The sequence below is a fragment of the Orcinus orca genome, chromosome 20, assembly GCF_937001465.1.
Source record: "Orcinus orca chromosome 20, mOrcOrc1.1, whole genome shotgun sequence".
In the NCBI taxonomy this organism is placed as follows: Eukaryota; Metazoa; Chordata; class Mammalia; order Artiodactyla; family Delphinidae; genus Orcinus; species Orcinus orca.
Window position 1 is genome coordinate 48,134,581 of NC_064578.1, and position 20,975 is coordinate 48,155,555.

The following is a 20,975-nucleotide window of genomic DNA, read 5'->3' on the forward strand; positions in this document are numbered from 1 at the left end:
AGCACCCCCATTCCTCCCCCCTGGAGGGCCAGGCGCCTTGGTCACCTATGTATAATGTCCAGACCCTGGGAATCCTGAAAGGAAGAGAGGAATGGAGATAGGGGCCTCTCCCCTCTAACGAGCCCTTTAGAAGGGCCCCGACCGGTTTGGGGAGCTGGGCAAGGGGAGGGGGGTGCCCTGAGCTGAGTCAGAGACCCGCCCAGAGACAGGGGGAAGTATGTTCCCCCCACCACCACTTTGCTATGGGTGGAGGGCAGAGGTTAAAGGTCTCAGCCAGACCCTTTCCTCTCTGGGCAAAAACAGGAAAATAACTGGTATGTGAGAAAGGATCACTGGATATCAGGAGCTATGTGTATAAAGTATAAACATTTTACACGCATTAATTTATTTCATCCTTACAGCGGCCTACAGTAGAGAAAGGGATTACTATCTCCATTTTATAGTTAGGAAACTGAGGCTGAGGGGGACAAGTGTCCGCAAAGTCTACACATGTTAATGTTAACACCATATTTGTTCTCTCGAAAGTCCATGGTCTTTACCATTAGGCATCCTGTCACTCAAGCCAGGAGGTGCCTCAGAGCTCATTTCAAATGATAGTAACAGTAATAGTGAACACTGATAGGAAGTCTGCTGTGCAGGCAGTGTACCAAGCACTTCATACATATGGACTCATTGGATCATCACAACACCCTATTATTATTACTATTATTCCCATTTTACAAATGAGGAAACTGAGGCTTGGAGCAGTGAAGTACCTTATTCTGGGTCTCATGGGGCAAGTAGTTTAACTTAAGACTGTTCTAATCCAAGGAGCTGAGGAACCCTGCCCCAGATATCTGTTTGCTTCTATCTTATGAGTTAGAAAATCTCCTTCCAGGCTCCCAGGACCTTTACGCGGCCTTGCTCCCTGGCCTATCCAGGGACCACAACTAACCACAGGCCTCTCAGCCCAGAAACCCATTGGGTCCCCCAGAAAACAGAAGTCAGATTCAGAGGGAAAAAAATATATATTTTTTTTATTTAAGAAGCTTGAGAGTCTGGTAAGGGAGGGGAAGATAAGAGAGGCTCTGGTGATGGCACTGTGCCCCTCACCCCACCTAGTGCATTATTAACTGGATATGAGCACCTGAGAGTCAGGAAGCGGGTGTCTGGATCCCACAGCGCATGTTAGCTGGAACCGCAAAGTCTGAAAGGAAGAAGCTAAGGGTGAAACCAAGGGGCCCAGGCAGACCCTCCCGCTCTCTCTATGCCCCCACTGGGGACCCAGAAATCCTAATAGTCCTTCTTTGGGAAACTAGAGTTCTGGCCCTGAGGCCCCTCCATCCCTCATACCCAGGAGTCCAGATCCCCAGCACCTTCTCCCTCAGACCCAGGAATCCAGACCTCAGCACCCTCCTCCCCCTCAACTGCTCACCTATCTGCTGAGGTTTGGGCAAGTTCAGTTTGCTCATGACCTTGACAAACTCCTCACAGCTGAGGGTGAGCCGAGGGTTTAGAGTCCGCTCCTCCTCCACAGTGGATACTGTGAGTCCTAGTGGCCAAGAGAGGGGGAGGAAGGTTGAGCCGTCCAGTGCCTTGGGCCTCCCAGAACTACATTTCCCAGGAGGCCTCAGGGTGCCTTTCTGGCTCAGGACTAACAGATTGCTTTCCCTCCTCAACGGGCACTATGGGAAATGTAGTTTCCCACAGTTCCCTAAGTTCTATAAGGAAGTCCCAGGAAAGCCTATGCCTTCTAGATTCTAGGCATCGTAGTTTCTACATCCACACTCAGTACACCTAAGCACTTGATCTTTTTGGCCAGAGGAGTTCCTGGGAATTGTAGTCTGCAAGCCACAGCAGTTTGGTGCTCCCTCTCAAATAGTAAGTTATGTAAATCCCACACCTCCTCCAAGAAGCCCTCACCATGGTAATCATGAGCAGGGTAGATCAGACAGTCTCCTGGAAGTGTGAAGATCTTTTCATGAACTGAGTGGTACAAGGTCTTAGCACATCCTGGGGAGGGAAAACTCAGAGGTCAGTGGAGCAACAGGATGAGAGGAACTCCCAAATCCCTTCCCTTCGGGAAAAGGAGAGGATAAAAATCACTGTAGCTAAACCGTCTCCCTCATTTTCTGCCAGTAGTCCTTTGACTGGGTAGAGGAGAGGGAAGGGCATTCTAGGCAGGTGGAACAGCATATGCAAAGAATTGGGAAATGGTGAGAATCCAGCATGACTGTAAACAAGGTTAGGATATGACCCTGAAGCACCGAATTCCCTCACTCTGGGGATGCCAAGAAAGGATTCTGGGCAGGGAAAGTGGATGGGAAGCTAAGAAACTGAAGACATTAGGCCAAAGAGGAGGACAGAGCCATGGTTCTGACAAGAAGCTCTGAGTCCTAAGTTGGGACAGGGACAAACCTCTCTGGAACGTTCTGCCACCTTTCCTTTCAGCCTAAATCTTTCGATCTCATGACTGTGTTGGGGATGGATAAATGGAAGATTAGGAGCCTCAGAGAGAAAAAGATAGAGACCAAGATGGAGAGATGAGGAAAGAGGAAGAAAGAGGCAGCCTGGGGATCTGGTTACCCACGGCCAGCTCAGCTCGCTGTGGCTCTGTCTCTTCTCTCTCGTCCAGCCTTGCTGGCCTCCTGCAAGGCAGCTAAATCCTCCCAATCTAGTGTCCACCTCACATTCACACACATACTCAAATCTCATACCCTGATATTGTGAAAGTAAACACCCTTCCCGCAGCGAAACCCCTTAATCTAATTGCCCCCAGCAGCTAAACCCCAAATGTAACACCACCTCCTAGCAATTAAACCACTGAATCTAGCAACCTTCTAGCAGCTAAATTGCCAAATCTAACTTCCCCCAGCAGCTAAACCCCTGAATCAAACTCCACACCCCTCCCTGCACCAGCTAAACCCCTTATGGGGGGTTAAAAATATGCCCACGAACACTTTGAAACTCTTCTCTTGAAAATGTGACACATAATTCCCCTTGCCTTGCCTTAGTGGTCTGGACTAAGTGACTTGCATCTAATAAATAGGATATGGCAGAACTAACAGAGCTTAACTTCTGAGATAAGCTCATTAAAAAAAAAAAAAAAATTAGGTCTTCTGTCTGCCTGTCTCTCTGATTGTTCCCTCTGGGACAATCCAGCTGCCATGTCATGAAGACACTCAAGCAGCCCTACGGAGAAGTCTGCATTGTGAGGAACTGAGGCCTCCTGCCAACAACCAGCGTCAGTGAGCCACCTTGGAAGTGGATCCTCCAGCCCCAGTCGAGCCTTCAGTCAGCCCTGGCCAGCAGCTTGGTTGCAACCTCAGACAAGACCCTGAGCAAGAACCATCCAGTTAAGCTTCTCCCAGAGTCCTAACTCTCAAAACCTGTGTGAGATGATGTTAATCATTGTTTTAAGCCACTAAGTTCTGGGGTGATTTGCTTTACAGCAATAGATAACTAACACATACTCTTGACTCTAACTGTCCCCCAACCACTAACCTCTGAACCCAACTCTCCTCCACTCCAGCACTAAACTCCTTGAATCTAATCCTGACCCCCCTAAAAGTCTAACATTCATCCATTCATTCTTGCAACTGACACTTAAAACCCTGGCACCCACATAACCATACTAAGACCTCGGGCTGGGGAAAGGGGCCTGTGACCTTGCTGGAAGTCTGTCCGCCCACACCCTCGGATAAGCAGGGTATCTCCAGTGAAGGCCATGCTGTGGTCATCCAAGACGAAGGTGACACAGCCTGGGGTGTGGCCCGGGCTGGCCCGGGTCTCCAAGGCCTGGAAGAGAAGGAGAATACAAAGAGTCACCAATAAGGCTGTGGCTTTACTCTCATGGTGAAACTGGCCTCAGAAGCCCCCCACCCCATCCCATCCCAGGGTCACATCTAGATAACCTCTTTTTGATAAAAAAAATACTGAAGTTAGATCCCGGACTTAAACCTCACTCCAGAGTAAACTCCCCAAAAATTAAAAACTTAAAGCAAGAAAATAAAATCATAAAACAGTGACAACAACAAAAATACAAATAAATATATGATCTCTGGTTAGAGAAGAACATCCATCCCCAAAGTCATAAATCATTAAGGGAAAGATGAATGGTTTGAATTTAAATACATTTGATGTTTCTGAATGGCAACAACATTATAAACAAAATTTAAAGGGAATCAACATGGTGGCAAAATATATTTGTAACACACCACATAGTAGTCAGTGCACTTTATGTACAAACAGATCTTATAAATCAGTAAGAAAAAGATTAGCACACGAATATAAATATGGAATACTAAACAGTCATTTCAAATTGTCAATGAAATAAAATTCGATGATGCTATACACAAACACTTAATGGCAGGAAAAGATATTTACTATCCCGTAAGTTCAAAAAACAGGTTACAAAGCAACTTATACAATGTCATCTCTTAAAAAAAATTTTACTCATTAACTCAAAATATTTTTTTCTTTAGGCTTTTCCTGTATCATCTTTTTTTTTACAGTAAACATGTCATTTTATTTATTTATGTATTTTTAAAACACGTCATTTTATAATAAAAAATAAAACACAAAATTCACAATAAACGAAAGATCTAAACATAGAAAACCCAAAAAATTCTAGAAGGAAATACAGAAGAATATATATATTTATAAATACATATATATTTATATATATAAAATCTTGAGGTAGAAATAGTTTTTCTAAGCATGATAGGAAATTCAGAGGCCACAAGGAAAAACAGGAACAGATGTGACCACATAGTTTAACTTCATTACAGAAAAAGGCAAAAATCAGAGTGACAAGACGAAAAAACTCAGAGACAACATTAGCACATGTTTAAGAGAGTATTAAAAAGTGTGAATAGTCATAATATATAAACAGTCCCTAAGTACCAATAAGAACCCCCAAAGAAAAATGGGCAAAAGAAAAAACCAGGTAATTCATGGTAGAGGGAACAAATAGTCAAAAAACATCTGATAAGATGTTTGATCTTCCATAAAAGAAAGGAAGGGAAGGAGATATCTAAAAGCCCTATTTTTCACCTAACAGATTGGCAGTTGTCAGAGTTGCTTAGGGTGCTTGAGGCAAAACCTTTCATCCCCTGGGATGTGAGTACAACTCAGTATAGCCATTTTAGAGGACAGCTTAGCAGCGTCTAGCAACATCGTAAATGCACATACTTCCTGACCCCTCAAAGTCACTTCTAAGACTCTGGGGGACACAGGTTCGAGCCCTGGTCTGGAAAAATTCCCACATGCCATGGAGCAACTCAGCCTGTGTGCCATAACTACTGAGCCTGTGCTCTGGAGGCCGCGAGCCACAACTACTGAGCCCGCGTGCCACAACTACTGAAGCCCACGTCTAGAGCCTGTGCTCCACAATAAGAGAAGCCACCGCAGTGAGAAGCCCGTGCTGCACAACGAAGAGCAGCCCCCGCTGGCCGCAACTAGAGAAAGCCCCGTGCAGCAGCAACAAAGACCCAATGCAGCCATAAATAAATAAATAATAAATAAATTTATATATATATAAAAAAAGACTGCGGTTAAGAACCCCTGACACATGAACACAAAAACACCATCCAGGGAATCCCGATTATCTAAATTCCCATGCTCAGTTCAGGGAAGCAACTGTCAGAAAAATCTAACAATCACTTAAAAGATTAGTTCCCACTCACATATCACTCCACCTCTCTTAATAGAGGCCCCTCCCACCAATTAGCATCCTCATCCAGGTCAGTCATCTGCTAATTGTTGAAGGACACCATGTGCAGACTCTGTTTCGACACCCAGTATCCATTCTAACCTTCCCCACTCACAGATCTCCAATTTGGTCTGGGGCATCAGTGTGCCCCGCCGAGCACTTTCCCAGCCTCCCTGACAGCTTGGGTGGCCTCTGGCACAGTCCTCTGGCCAATGAGATCTCGATAAGTCTCCTGAGGATTTCTGGGAAAGCTTTTCCCTTCCTGATAAAAGGGACTGGCACTTGCCCTTTCCACTTCATCTGGCTCTGAACACAAGGTGTGATGGCTGGAGCTGCAGCAGCCATCTTGCAACCATGAAGAAAAAAAAGCCAAGAGAATCCCACAAATGATGGTGCTGCCAAATCGAAGAGAATAGCTACATTCTTCCAAATTTCCTGTTATAGGAGAAAAATAAACTATTTATTTAAGCCACTGTATGGGTTTTTCCGTTACTTTCTGCCAAACACCTTCCTAGCTCATCTACAATAGAAATATATGGGCAATGCAAAACAAGTGCAAAGCAAAATCAAAAATCTTGCAAAATCTTGTGGGAAAAATCACATCCCCTGGCCCCCAAAATTAACATTACCTTTTTGTAGTAGAGGGATGATCTTTCACTTTTTATTTTGTATGTTTCCATACTCTCTGAATTTTTTTTTTTTTTAAACAAAAAGCATGGGAGTCTTTTGAACTAAAAAGGGGGATGGATATTCAGGAGTAATGTTCAAACTATTTAACCATAGTTATGGCATGGGTATTGGCCAATCAGAAGGACGTCAGTTGTAAACAACCAGTAGTTAGAGTATATACAGTTGACCTTTGAGTAACACAGGTTTGAACTGTGCAAGTCGACATATAGACAGATTTTTTTCAGGAGTAAATACTACTGTACTACACGATCTGGTTTGGTGAATCTGTGGATGCAGAGGAACCGCAGATAGAAGGACCAACTGGAAGATATACCGCAATTTTTTTTTTTTTTTTTTTGTGGTATGCGGGCCTCTCACTGTTGTGGCCTCTCCCATTGCGGAGCACAGGCTCCAGACGCGCAGGCTCAGCGCCATGGCTCACAGGCCCAGCCGCTCTGCGGCATATGGGATCTTCCCGGACTGGGGCACGAACCCCCGTCCCCTGCAGCGGCAGGCGGACTCTCAACCACTACGCCACCAGGGAAGCCCAATATACCCCAATTTTTGAATGTGGGGAGGCTCAGTGCCCCTAACTTCCTAGGTTGTTCAAGGGTCAATGGTATATGGTATATATAATTGTCTTATGTGTATAAATTGAACAAAATTTTAATATCAATTGAACACAATCCAGCTTGCCACATAGATCAAGATCCCCTAGGCCCTTAGTGACCGAGTCTGTGTCTCAAGTGGCTTTGCTGATTATCAGCCTCCCTGTTTATCTTTCCCTTCTCTAGAATATCTAGAATTTACCCTCTATCAACCCCCATAATCCTGCCCATCTCAGGCCTCTCCTGCTTGGGCCAACTGACAGCCTCCTCCCTGGCCTACCAGCCTCTAATCCACCTCCTACATGACCCTGAGGGGGGTTTTCTATCACCCAGATCCAATTTTGTCCCTCTCTGCTCAAAACCCTTCCCCAGCTTCCACCACCCCCAGGGCAGAGTTCCAGCTCCTCAGCCCCTGCTCTGGTGCCTGCTCACTTTTCTAGCCCCATGTCCTATAACATCCTCCCTTCCCCAGCTACTCTGAGCCCCAGAGTCATTTCCAGAAAATAGTGCACTTCTCCACACCTCTTTGCCCCTGCAATTTCCTCTTCTCCCATCAGTCCGATCTACCTACTCTTTAGAAGCCTGGCATTGATTACCCTTTTTCCTGTACCAGGCTCTCTTCTAAGCACTTTACATGACTGAACTCATTCAGGCCACACACATCCGTATGAGGTAAGTACCACTCCTGTCCCCATTCTACAGATGAGGAAACTGAGGCACAGGATGAGAATGAACAAACTATAACTATATGCGACAATATGGATGACTCTCACAGACGTAACCATGAGCAAAAAAAAAAGTGGGCTAGACATAAAGAGTGGAGTGGGGAGGAGTGAGATAAAGTGGGAAATCTCAGTGTGCCTGGTACACAGGAAGGGTGAGTGGTATTTCATGCAGCTGAGGTTTCAGTGCTGAATCCAGATGTAAAATATTTCTCTCTTGGTGAGGGCATATGGATTAGTGGTTAGGAGCGGTCTCTGGAGCCGGGTGACATGGGTTCGAATTTTGCCTCTGCTATTGCTAGCTGTGTGACCTTGGGCAAGTTACTTCACCTCTCTGGGCTTCTCTGCTCATTTGTAAAATGGGCATAATAATTGTCCCCACTTCATAGGGCTATTATAAAGATTAAATTATTTCATGTATGTAAAGCATTTTAAAAATGCCCAGGGAATTCCCTGGAGGTCCAGTGGTTAGGACTCCAAGCTCTCACTGCCGTAGGCCCAGGTTCGATCCGCGGTCAAGGAACTAAGATCCCATGAGCTGCGTGATGCGGCCAGAAAAAAAAAAAAAAAAAAGCCCAACACAATAATTCCTATATTATAAAAATAATAATATTTTAAAATTCTAAAAACAGTGATCTACTGGAACCACCAGGTCTCCTGGGTTCAATTCCTCGCTCAGCCACTTTCTCAGTATAACTTTTGGGCAAGTCACTTTCCCTCTCTGCACCCCCTTCTCTGTAAAATGGGGAAAATGTTTCTGATCTCACTACGTGGTTAGGAAGGTTTAATGAGATCTATCTGTCAGAAAAGACACAGTGGAGGCTCAAGAACCAGGTTCAGCCATAGCAATGTTTTGTCTGGACTGCTCGGTAGTTATTAAAAGTCTGAATCTGTTGTTTACCCTTAACATTTGGAAGATTTTTTAAAAATGTATATTTGCAGCTTCTAATTAAAAAAAAAAAAAAGGCTTTAAAGTAGACAGACTACATTCCCAAGCATGAATAATCAACTTGAATTATGTAGTGGGTGTCCTCCATAAATGGGGCACACACCCCAACACTAGCCACGGGTCCCACCTCTCCCTGCTCCCAGGAAGTGATATTTGATTCTGAAAATTGTGTGAGATACATGCTGAGAAAATGCACTTTCTCACAATGCTAAGTGAGAAACAAAACACTCAGTATTTCTTAACTATTATTAAGTTATTTATTATTATTATCATCCAATACAGAAATATCTGCAATCTACTTCAGTTAACAGCAAAGAGAAGTTTTCAAAGACCAAGTTAAGTAACACCAGGAGGAAACAACCAGACACATCCAGAAAGTGGGATATTCTGCAAGACAACAGGCTGGGAGCTTCAAAAGTCAATGTCATGGGGCAGAAAGGGTCTGAAACTGTTCTAGATTAAAAGAGACTAAATAGACCTAACAGCCAAATGCCATGTGTGAACCTCCATCGGGTCCTGGTTCATATAAGCAGCTGTAAAAATGATTCCTAAGCACTTGGAGAAATTTGAACATGGGCTGGATTTCAGAACAATTTAAGAATTATTGTCTATGTCGTTAGATGTGACAAAGATTTTGTAAAAAGAATGGTTCTCCAAGTGGTGTAGTCGAGGGAACCCTGAGGGTCTGCAAGATCAAAACTATTTTCATAATAGTGTGAAGAGGTCTTTTGCCCTTTCTCACTCTCATTCTCCCCTGAGAGTTCAGTGCAGTTTTCCCAGAAGCTCCATGACTTGTGATGATGTCATCACTCTGACAGCTGATGGAATGTGTGCTTGTGTATTCTTGTGTTTTAAAACAAGTCTCACAGGAATAAAGACACAGACCTACTAGAGAATGGACTTGGGGATATGGGGAGGGGGAAGGGTAAGCTGTGACAAAGCTAGAGAGAGGCATGGATATATACACTACCAAACGTAAGGTAGATAGCTAGTGGGAAGCAGTCGCATAGCACAGGGAGATCAGCTCAGTGCTTTGTGACTGCCTGGAGGGGTGGGATAGGGAGGGGGGAGGGAGGGAGACGCAAGAGGGAAGAGATATGGGAACATATGTGTATGTATAACTGATTCACTTTGTTATAAAGCAGAAACTAACACACCATTGTAAAGCAATTATACTGCAATAAAGATGTAAAAAAATAAATTAATAAAAAATAAAAAAGTCTCAGTTTCAACTTCTGATACAGTAAATATGTTTTGCATATCTAAATACTTATTTTTTATTTCTTTTTTTTTTAGCCTCACCGCACAGCTTGTGGGATCTCAGTTCCCTGACCAGGGATTGAACCCAGGCCCTCCACAGTGAAAGCACAGAGTCCTAACCACTGGATCACCAGGGAATTTCCCATTTCTTTTTAAAATTGAGATATAATTGACATGTAACTAACACAGTAAATATTCCTTGATAGAACCCAGGTAAACAAAAGCTTTTTAGGGCCCTCCATAATGTTTAAGAGGGTTAAGGAATCCTGGGGACCTGGGATTAGTATCTTGAGCAGCACCCCCTCTATATCGCTGTATTTAACAGGCAACACTAACTTTCGGAATCCACCAACCCTCTTGGGAGTTAGAATGTTCGAATCTCAATCATTGCTTATTAAAACAGTAAATCCATTCTACAGTGAAACCGTACAAATTTGGCTCACTGTGAATATAAAATGTAAAACCAGTTCAAAAAGGTGTTTGGGGCTTCCTTGGTGGTACAGTGGTTAAGAATCCGCCTGCCAATGCAGGGGACACGGGTTTGAGCCCTGGTCCGGGAAGATCCACATGCCGTGGAGCAACTAAGCCCATGCGCCACAACTACTGAGCCTGTGCTCTAGAGCCCGCGAGCCACAACTACTGAGCCCACATGCCACAACTACTGAAGCCCGCGTGCCTAGAACCTGTGCTCCGCAACAAGAGAAGTCACTGCAATGAGAAGCCTGTGCACCGCAATGCAGAGTAGCCCCCGCTCACCGCAACTAGAGAAAGCCCGCACCCAGCAACGAAGACCCAACACAGCCAAAAATAAATAAATTTGTATATTAAAAAAAAAAAAAAAAAAAGCTGTGTGGCAGTTTCTGCTAAAGTTAAATATGTGTCAGTTCTAAGACTCAGCAAGCCCACTCCCTGGAATTGAGGGTAATGTCCACCAAGAGATTTGTACAAGAATCTTCAGAGTAGCATTATTCATAATAGCCCCAAACTAGAATCAACCATCAAAAGGAGAATGGATATAAATTGTCATCAATTCACACAGTGAAATGCTCTACGTCAGGGGTTGGCAAACTGTGGTCGGTGCACCAAATTTGGCCTGCCATCTGCTTTTATAAGGATGACATTTCATGCCACATGAAAATTATTAAAATTCAATTTTCAGTGGCCATAAATAAAGTTTTACTGGAGCCCAGCCATGCTTATTCATGCATTCATTGTCTGTAGATGATTTCACACCAATAGGAAAATTAAGTAGTTACAACAGGGACCATATGGCCTGCGAAACTGAAAATAGTTACCATCTGGTCCTTTACAGAAAAAGGTGGCCAACCACTGCTATACAGCAAAAAAGGAAAGAACTACAATTATATACAATAGTAGGTAGAGTGAAAGAAGCGCACATAAGAGTACACACTGGTTTCTGTTTATAAGGTCCAGAACAGGCAGAACTAATCTATGATTAAGTCAGTCAGAAGAATGGTCCCTTGGTGGGGCTGTCAATGGCCAGGAAGAGGGACAAGGAAGACTTCTGGGGCGATGGGCATGTTCTGGATCTCGATCTGGGCAGTGGATACTCAAGTATAGACATATGTTAAAATTTACAAAGCTGTACATGTGTAATATGTGCCCCTTTTACTGTATAATATGCATGTTACAATTCAAATTTTTTAAGTGGGAGGAGGAAAATGAGAGGGAAAAAAAGCGCCCATCTCCAAAGGTTTATAAAGAACTCGGATGAAAACCAAACAAAATGCTGAACAATCATAAAGACAGATAATACAAGTGGTAACAAGGATGTAGAGGGACTGGAACCCTCACACAACTGGTTATGGGAACATAAAATGGTATAGCCACTTTGGCTAACAGGTTTTTTTTGCTTTTGTTTTTGTGGTACGTGGGCCTCTCACTGTTGTGGCTTCTCCCGTTGCGGAGCACAGGCTCCGGACGCGCACGCTCAGCGGCCATGGCTCACGGGCCCGGCTGCTCCGCGGCATGTGGGATCTTCCCGGACCGGGGCACGAACCCGCGTCCCCTGCATCGGCAGGCGGACTCTCAACCACTGCGCCACCAGGGAAGCCTCCGGATAACAGTTTTTGATAGCAGTTTGGCAGTTCCTCAAATTGTTAAACAGAGTTCATATGATCCAGTAATTCCATCCTAAGTATATACCCAAGAGAGATGAAAACATACATCCACACAAAAACTTGCACATGAATATTCATAGTGGCATAATTCATAAGAGCCAAAAGTGGAAGCAATTCAAATGTCCATCCACCGATGAATGAATAAATAAAATGTGATATATCCATACAACGGAATATTATTCATTAATAAAAAGAAATGAAACACTGATACATGTTACAACATGGATGAACTTTGAAAACATTATGGTCAGTGGCAAAAGGCAGTCACAAAGGGCTTCCCTGGTGGCGCAGCGGTTGAGAGTCCGCCTACCGATGCCGGGGACATGTGTTCGTGCCCCGATCCGGGAGGATCCCACGTGCTGCGGAGCGGCTGGGCCCGTGAGCCACGGCCGCTGAGCCTGCGCATCTGGAGCCTGTGCTGCGCAACGGGAGAGGCCACAACAGTGAGAGGCCCGCGTACCGAAAAAAAAAAAAAAAAAAAAAGGCCAGTCACAAAGACCACATATGATACCATATTTCTATGCAATGTACAGAATAGACAAATCTATAGAGACAGAAAGTAGTTTAGTGGTTAGTAGCCCACGTGCCCACGTGCTGCAACTACTGAAGCGCACGCACCTAGAGCCTGTGCTCCGCGACAAGAGAAGCCCCCGCTCGACGCCACAAGAGAAAGCCCACGCGCAGCAACGAAGACCCAACGACGCAATGCAGCCAAAAATAAATAAATTTTAAAATAAATAAATAACCCAAGCACTAAAGCTAAATCTTCCACAGCTAAGCCCTTCCATGCTGATTCATTGAAAACATCACTCATCCAGTTTAACAAAGGGCTCTTCTTGACACAAAACTCCAACCATTTCTAACACCTCTAAGGCTTCTCAACCCAAGAAATGCTTGTTAGCACCTGCTTATTATGTACAGTGTACCTAAATGTACAATGCATTTTCTTTTTTACCTGCTTCCAGAAAAAGGCTTGAAATAAAGAGGCTGTAACCAGTGGAGCTAAACCCTCTGATCCCACCCACAGCCTTTATTTCCCCAAACCATCTGACTCAGTTTAACTGGCCTCGTTTAGTAAAACCCTCTAACTTGGAGGTCAAGTCCAAGTGACATTCTGTCCCCAAAGCCAGCCAAACTCTCTAAGTCTTTAGCAACTTTGATCAGGAAAAACTCCTGCCAGCTGTTTCCCCTCCCTCTGAGGGCAACCCTAGCACCTCCTCACCCATCGTATTTCCCTGGGTTGAACTTCTGGCCAGAAACCTGCTGATTCTGCTTGGGGCAAAGAAAGGAGAGGAGGTAGGAACCTTCAGACCATTCCTGTGTGAGGCAATAGCAGGGCTGGGGTTAGGGTGAGGCAAGCAGGCTCCTATAGGGAGCAACATTTAAGGAGGCGCCCACTAGAAGGTGCCAGCCCTGCCTTTGCACCACCCTGAGAATGAGCGCCCCCTTAAATGTTGCACCCTGGATTCCTCTCTTGCCTCACCCTAGTCCCGGCTCTGGGCTCTGGGCAACTGCATGTGCCTTCCTCCAACAGTGGCTCTGGGAAGATAGGGCTGGGTCTCTCCCTCAGCCATGACCTTGTAATTCCAGCTCCCAGTCAAATTTTATGAGACTCCAGGCCAAAGGAGTTGCCCCAAGGTTATAGGAAACGCCATAGATGTTGTTGACTTAAGGGGATGGGCCAGAGACACACCTGCCCAGAGCCTCTTGGCTCAGTTTTTCACCTGGGTTTATGGCGCCCTTCTCCCTGAGACAGAAACTCAGGAATCAGGAGTCCAGGCCCCCAAGCCCCTCCTCCCTTTAGTCCAAAAACTCCAGGCCACCACCCTCTCGGGGACCCAGCATCCAACTCACGAAGCGCCCAAAGCGGATGGGGTCTCCATCTTCAATGTGCATGTCAGCCTGGGCCCCACTAAGGCGGGAGATGACAGACTGGCAGCCGGGGAGTAGGGACCGGAGCAGCCCGGAGCCGGTAATGTGGTCCGCATGGCAGTGGGTATTCACTGGGAGAGAGAGGAGAGCCAGGTCCAAGAGGGCACAGAGAGGACGCAGGATTCCCAGCCCCCAGCCCCCTCCTCCCTCAGACCCAGGAGTCCCGGTCCTAGCTTCCCACTCCACGCTACAGTCCCACGCCCTCAGGCCCAGGAGCCCGGCCCCCAAACGGACCAGCATACAGCAGCTGTAGCCCCAGTTCCTTGACCAACTGGGCATCCCGATGCGCTGTCTCCAGAACCGGGTCGATCAGAATGGCCTCTCTGGACTCTCTGTCACCCAGGAGGTAAGTGTAGGTGCAGCTCTTGGGCTCAAACATCTGGAAAGGGGGTGGGGACAAGTGAGAGCACAGATTCAGACCCCCCCTTACTGTGGACCCAGGAGTCCAGGCCTCAACTCCATTCTCTTCCTAAGATCCAGAAGCAGAAGCCCCTGTCCCCCCCCCTTTTTTGTTTTTTACTTAATGGGTTTATATTTAATATAGTACTTCTCACCATGGAGATGTTACCCGTTAATATAAAAATTTTTTTGTTTTTGTTAAACATTAAATCTCTTCTCCATTTCAATGTCAATATAAAGTATTTTTTTACATTAAATCTTTTCTCCATTTCAACGTTAGGTACAACGAATACATTTTCTAAACTTTTTCCCCCACCAAGAGATAAGTTTTAATTTTTGACCAACTGTATTTAATATCTACGTACAATATTAACTTGGGAGATAACGAAACAAAAATCCATTAAAAATATGGAGAGTTAAAATAAATAAATAAATAAAATAATAATAATAAACTGTCGTGAAAATCAAATGGAAAAAAAAAATATATGGAGAAAAGACTCCTCAGTGTTGCAGAAGGCAGTGATTATAACTAAACAGTGGCAGTTTCCTAGGATTCTGGGCAAGAGTTTTCTTCTTCCTATTGAGAATTCTTAAACTATGAAATATTACTTTTGCAAAGTTCAGCCTTCTCACTTCTTTGACCTTCTTTCTAACTAGCAAATGCAAATTGCAGATGGCATTTTTCAGTGCATTATTTGTTGTGAAGAAAACGTTTTGTTTTCCATTTAATATAGTATACCAATTTGTTCCTATTTATAGGGAAACCAAGACTATGAAACTACCCTATTTACTGTTTCTTGGGAACTTTCAGACACCAAAACTCAGTTCTGAACCTCAACAGCACAAAGGTTTTCAGGACAAGGTTTGATTCAGGAGGTCCTTCAAAGTCACATCTGTCCATTTCTCCTTCGTGCATATACCCCCAAACAAGCATAAATGCCTGTAATACTGAGAACGAGAGCGATTGCAACTCTGGCTTCTACTGCTTCAACAACAGGCAGCACCAAAAGCAATGAAAAGAGGACTGGGAACAATTGTGTTGAAACTAAGATCATGATGTTGAGATCTTGAGGTGACTGGTTCTTAAAGGCTGAAGGTTTCAAAGAAAGCGGTATTTGTTTAATTCTATCAGTTCAGGATGCTGAGGCTTAAGAGGTTCCACGTGACAGCGCCTTCAAGTTAGCAGCCATTACAGGAATCCCCCTGCCCGGAGTCAGGAGTCTGGGACCCCAGCACCTTACTCCGTCGGAACCAATGAGTCCCAACTTTCATCCATCCCCAAACCTGGGTCCCCGTCATCCTCTTCTGTAATGGAAGCAAGAGTTCAGACCGAAGCCCAGATCGGGGTCCCAGATCTGGGACCCAGATCACTCCCCTTTAAAGGACGCAAGAGTCTAGCCCTACACCCCTTTCCGCAAAGATCCAGGCGTCAGGGCCCGGGTATCTCTCCGGATTTAAAGGACCCAGGAGTTCCACCCCTACCGCCACCCAGGATCCAGTAATCTCGCTCCCCGGTCCAGCCACTGCGAACCTGACGTAGGAGGATGGGGGCTCCAGACTCGCTGTATTGACTGAGCTGCCGCCCAGCGACCCTCAGTGCAGACCCCGCCATAGCGCCCGAGGCTGGAGACGGAGCGGTGCCAGCGGAAACCGAGCGCACCCAAAGCTGAACCCCGGAGGGGCGGGGCGGGGGCATGGGCGGGGCCCGCCTTAAAGGGGCCACAAGTGCCTGGGGCCGAGGGAGGGGCGGAGCGGAGCGGAACCAGGCTGAGGACCCATGGGGAGACTTTAGAGACGGAGAAGACAGGAAGACCCAGAGGAACAAAGAACAATCACCTCACACCAGTCAGAATGGTCATCATCCAGAGGTCTACAAACAATGCTGGAGAGAGTGTGGAGAAAAGGGAACCCTCCTAAAGGCTGGTGGGAATGTAAACTGGTACAGTCACTATGGAGAACAGCATGGAGGTTCCTTTAAAAACTAAAAGTAGGGCTTCCCTGGTGGCGCAGTGGTTGAGAGTCCGCCTGCCGATGCAGGGGACACGGGTTCGTGCCCTGGTCTGGGAGGATCCCACATGCCGCGGAGCGGCTGGGCCCGTGGGCCATGGCCGCAGAGCCTGCGCGTCCGGAGCCTGTGCTCCGCAACGGGAGAGGCCACAACAGTGAGAGGCCCGCGTACCGAGAAAAAAAAAAAAAAAAAAAAAAAACTAAAAGTAGAGCTACCATATGATCCAGCAATCCCACTCCTGGGCATATATCTGGACAAAACTATAATTTGAAAAGATACATGCACCCCAATGTTCATAGCAGCACTATTTACAGTAGACAGGACATGGAAGCAACCTAAATGTTCATCGATGGAGGAACGGATAAATAAGATGTGATATATATACACAATGGAATATTACTCAGCCATAAAAAAGAATGAAATAATGCCATTTGCAGCAACATGGATGGACCTAGAGATTATCATACTAAGCGAAGGAAGTCAGACAGAGAAAGACAAATATCATATGACATCACTTATATGTGGACTCTTAAAAAATGATACAGATGAACTTATTTACAAAACAGAAGCAGACTTCAAAAACAAATTCATGGTTACCAAAGGGGAAAGGTGGGGGTGGGGTGGGATAAATTAGGAGTTTGGGATTAACATACGCACACTACTATATATCAAATAGATAAACAACAAGGTCCTACTACATAGCACAGGGAACTCTACTCAATATTTTGTAAAAACCTATATGGGAGAAGAATCTGAAAAAGAATGGATGTGTGCATATGTATAACTGAATCCCTTTGCTGTGCACCTGAAACTAATACCACATTGTAAATCAACTATACTCCAATATAAAATAAAAATTATTTTTTTAAAAAACCAGAGAAACAAAGAACAGGGAGACATTCAAAGGGCGAGGGAGACACACTGGGAGTAGCACAGAATTCTCTCCCTGGAGAAGGAGAAACCCAACAAGAGACCCCAATACACTCATAGCCCCAGGGCCATTTTATAGGAAAAGCAGGTGGTTGGACCTTCATTGTTACAAAGAAAAAAACGTTTGGTTCAATGTCATTAGTGTCTTGAGGGGCTGTTGGTTGAGTGCCTGGTCCCAGAACAAGAGATTATCCCATTAAACTTTATTTAAAAATCACTTAAGTATTTTACCAGGAATGTTTATGTCTTCCCAGGAAGAAATCATTAAAAAAAAAAAATTTTCCACGATGTCTTGTAAAATCAGGTTGGGGATCATTTGGCTTCTCTTGGAATGTGAACCTCTAAAAATGGCTTTTGTTCATTTACACCAAGGACCTAGAGTTGAGACAATGTCTAGTCATGGGCTGTCTGAAAGCTTGCTCTTTGGAATCACATCAGTAGTGAGAATAGGGCATCCCACTCTTGTCTGGAGGATCTAAGTCACTTTGTCACAGATACAGAAGGCCAACTGTACCACACCATTCGATATAAGGGACTTGCACATTTGCCAATTTTGGTATCCATGGGGGTCCCGGAACTAACCCCCTGTGGATACCAAGGGAAGACTGTGACTCTCCCTGTGTTTGGGGAGACAGCCTGTACTCCCTCTGCAGTCCTCTACCCTTAGCTACAGCAAATCAATAAAACCCAACTTTGCCAGACTTCTAGTATATTCCTGGTGGGCTTTATCAGGGGAGAGACTCAGGGAGCCACTCAGAGACAAGGAAGATGCTGAGACTCAGTGATAACAAAGAGAGAGAGAGAGAGATCTGGAGAGACTTTCAGAGATACATTGGGAGATACAGAATTGAAATGGGGTGTCTGTCAAAGAAATATCGTCACTTAGATACACTCAAAGATTCTAGGAGATCGTGGAGGTGGGAAGAGATGTGGGGAGCAGGGAGCATTAGAGAGGGGAGAAATGTACAGGGAGAAGGACAGAATCTCTCAGAACAGGGAAACACCAAGAGAGGGGAGAAACAGGCAGAAAGAAAAGCTCAGACTCAAGGAGAGAACTTGGTTCAGTTATTCCTCTCATTGAGGTCTCCTGAACGTCTGGCTCAAGCTGAGCGAAACTGGAGACTCAGAGGTGAGTCCTCGGTCTGGTTGGTCTGGTTGGTGGGGGAAAGAGGTGCAGCCATCAGGGCTAAAACAAGGAGAGGTACAGGGATTGCCTGGAGCTCAGGGGAGAGAGAAGCCAGGAAAACAGGGACTCTGAGGCACACTTTACTCTGAGGGTCCCCCAGATAAGACCTCTCCACCCTGGGGCCCATTCCTAATTGTTTCTGCAGGATTGGTAGACGCTTACTTGTCCCTTGAAGGCGTGCACACTCTCTGGGGATTTTGTAGAGTCAGCTGCGAGTTATCCTAAGAGTTAGAAACTGGTATCACCCTTCCCAAATGTGTGACCTCAGGCTCAAAACTAAACTCTTCTGGGCTTCTCTTTTTTCATCTGTAGATTGTGGTTGAAAATAGTTCCTCCCTCACTGTGAAGATCTAAGAAAAGATACATGTGGGGACTTCCCTGGCGGTCCAGTGGTTAAGACTCTGAGCTTCCACTGAAGGGGACACGGGTTCAATCCCTGGTCGGGGAATTAAGATCCCACATGCTGCACAGCCAAAAAAGAAAAAAAAAAAAAAAAAAGATACACACACCCCAATGTTCATAGCAGCATTATTTACAATTGCCAAAATACGGAAGCAACCTAAGTGTCCATCACATGAGTGGGTAAAGAAGAGGTGGTATATATATACAATGGAATACTACTCAGCCATAAAAAAAGAATGAAATTTTTCCATTTGCAGCAACATGGATGGACTTGGAGGGCCTTATGCTAAATGAAATAAGTCAGACAGAGAAAGACAAATACTGTGTGACATCACTTATACATAGAATCTGAAAAATACAACAAACGAGTGAATATAACAAAAAAAGAAGCAGACTCACAGATACAGAGAACAAGCTAGTGGGTCCAGTGCGGGGAGGGAGGGCAAGATAGGGGTAAGAGGTTAAGAGGTACAAACTACTAGGTATAAAATAAGCTACAAGGATATATCTTACAACAGGGGAACATAGCCAACATTTTATAATAACTATAAAGGAGTATAACCTCTATAAATTCTGAGTCACTAGATTTTACACGTGTGATTTATATAGTATTGTCAGCAACTATACTTCAATTTAAAAAAGAAAAGATCCAATGAGTTCACACATACAAAGAGTTTGGGAGAGGACCTGGCACAGAACAATTGCTCAGGTGTTGTGCTCTCAGGGAGGTGGCTATCACTATTTCATCGTCATCCGTGACTCCTTCCTCCTCTTGCTACTTCCTCCCAATTCATTACTAAGCCCTGATGAATTAACCTCTCCAACCAGACCACTTTTCCCTCATCACGCCCTCTGCCCCAGTCAAAGAGGCAGCAAAGCATAGATGCAAATTACATGGATTCCAGGGTCAGGCTGCAAGTGTTCAAATCCTGGCCCTGCTATTTCCTGGCTGAGTGACCTTGGATAAGTTTTAGTGCCTCATTTTTATCTCTGTACAATGGAGATGATAGTAGCGCCTCCTCTTGAAAAACTGCTGTCAGCATTAAATGAATGAACATATATAAAACACTCAAGACAGCTTCTGACATATATCAGATGCTGTAAATAATAACATAATTATCATATAATTATCGATATCATATAATAATATAATTATCATATAATTATAATAGTACTTTTTAATAATCACTAATATAATTAATATATAACAGCCGCCTCACTGGCTTCTGTCTTCCACTCTACCTCCCTGTAATCCATTTTCCACGCAGCAACCAGTGAACCTTTTAAAATGTCAATGAAGACACTGAAAAGTCAAAGCAAACAAATTCAACTTGTGGGTCTTGTTTAAGTACTGACTGAAACAAACCAAGTGTAATAAAAAGATTTTTATGGGATATGAGGTCTGGTATATAGCTTCAAAATCATCTGGGAGGAGTGAGTGGGGAAATGAGCCCAAATAATCCTTCCGTATAACTCCCACGGCTCCCAGGGTTCGCCAGACCTTGTGGATTATCAGACTGAAGACCCACCCATGCGGGGGTGGTTTATGGGCACTTCACGGTCATTCCTGTACGGGGCGGGAAGGTGCACCATCACTTCCCGGGGGAAGGGTGTCAAGCAAGCCACCCCGGGCCTGGCACCAGGAGCTCCAGCGGGGAACAAGGGGGCCCGGGCACCTGGAGACCGCCGCCCTCCCGGCCCCAGGGTCGTAGTATTAGGGTGGGAGGGGCGGAGAATCCAGAATCACCCAGCAGCGGAGAGTGCCGGGCGCTGTGCAAATAACGTGACTTTTACTGAGCATCAGCTCGCTCTGAACCCGTCCCGCTCCCTCCCTCTCTCGAGGAAATAGCTAGCCTTTACTTGCCAGTGCCTTGAGGGGTAGAATAGGCAGCGAGCTCTTGAAACTGATTCGGGAGACGGAACTCAAGCTCCGAGCGGAATTCTCGAAAAGAACGGGGACATACAAAAGGGAAGTTGTCTCAAGAAATCTCTTGAGTTAGGTTTCCCCGTGTTAACTCCTGCACGTGCTTGACTCCAGTCAGCCACCGTAGGCCCTGCAAGCCTCGGCACACTTTCC

The 20,975-nt window shown here is 45.2% G+C and overlaps 3 protein-coding genes across 4 annotated transcripts in view; all 3 read right to left on the reverse strand.

Annotated features, from left to right (window-relative positions):
- Positions 1-988: 988 nt before the first annotated feature.
- On the reverse strand, positions 989-20,906 carry ETHE1 (ETHE1 persulfide dioxygenase). 2 transcript variants are annotated; one of them, XM_033430846.2, is made up of 7 exons: positions 20,763-20,906; positions 14,208-14,352; positions 13,896-14,044; positions 3,648-3,777; positions 1,903-1,992; positions 1,415-1,531; positions 989-1,186 (listed from the first exon to the last, which is right to left on the reverse strand). In XM_033430846.2, the coding sequence occupies exons 2-7, from the start codon at positions 14,350-14,352 to the stop codon at positions 1,134-1,136; spliced, it is 684 nt and encodes a 227-aa protein (XP_033286737.1). In that variant the 5' UTR covers positions 20,763-20,906; the 3' UTR covers positions 989-1,133. The 2 variants fall into 2 exon arrangements, with proteins under 2 accessions (XP_033286737.1, XP_004271262.1); XM_004271214.4 differs by lacking the exon at positions 20,763-20,906 and adding an exon at positions 15,904-16,057.
- XRCC1 (X-ray repair cross complementing 1) overlaps positions 14,208-20,975 on the reverse strand; it is a 38,111-nt gene continuing 31,343 nt past the window's right edge. Inside the window, exon 18 of the mRNA XM_033430840.2 lies at positions 14,208-14,352. The gene's annotated coding sequence lies outside the window, so the exon portion shown is untranslated. The remainder of the gene's footprint in view (positions 14,353-20,975) is intronic.
- LOC117201802 (small integral membrane protein 30-like) lies at positions 14,858-15,897 on the reverse strand. Its single transcript, XM_033430847.2, has one exon. The coding sequence runs from the start codon at positions 15,425-15,427 to the stop codon at positions 15,260-15,262; it is 168 nt and encodes a 55-aa protein (XP_033286738.1). The 5' UTR covers positions 15,428-15,897; the 3' UTR covers positions 14,858-15,259.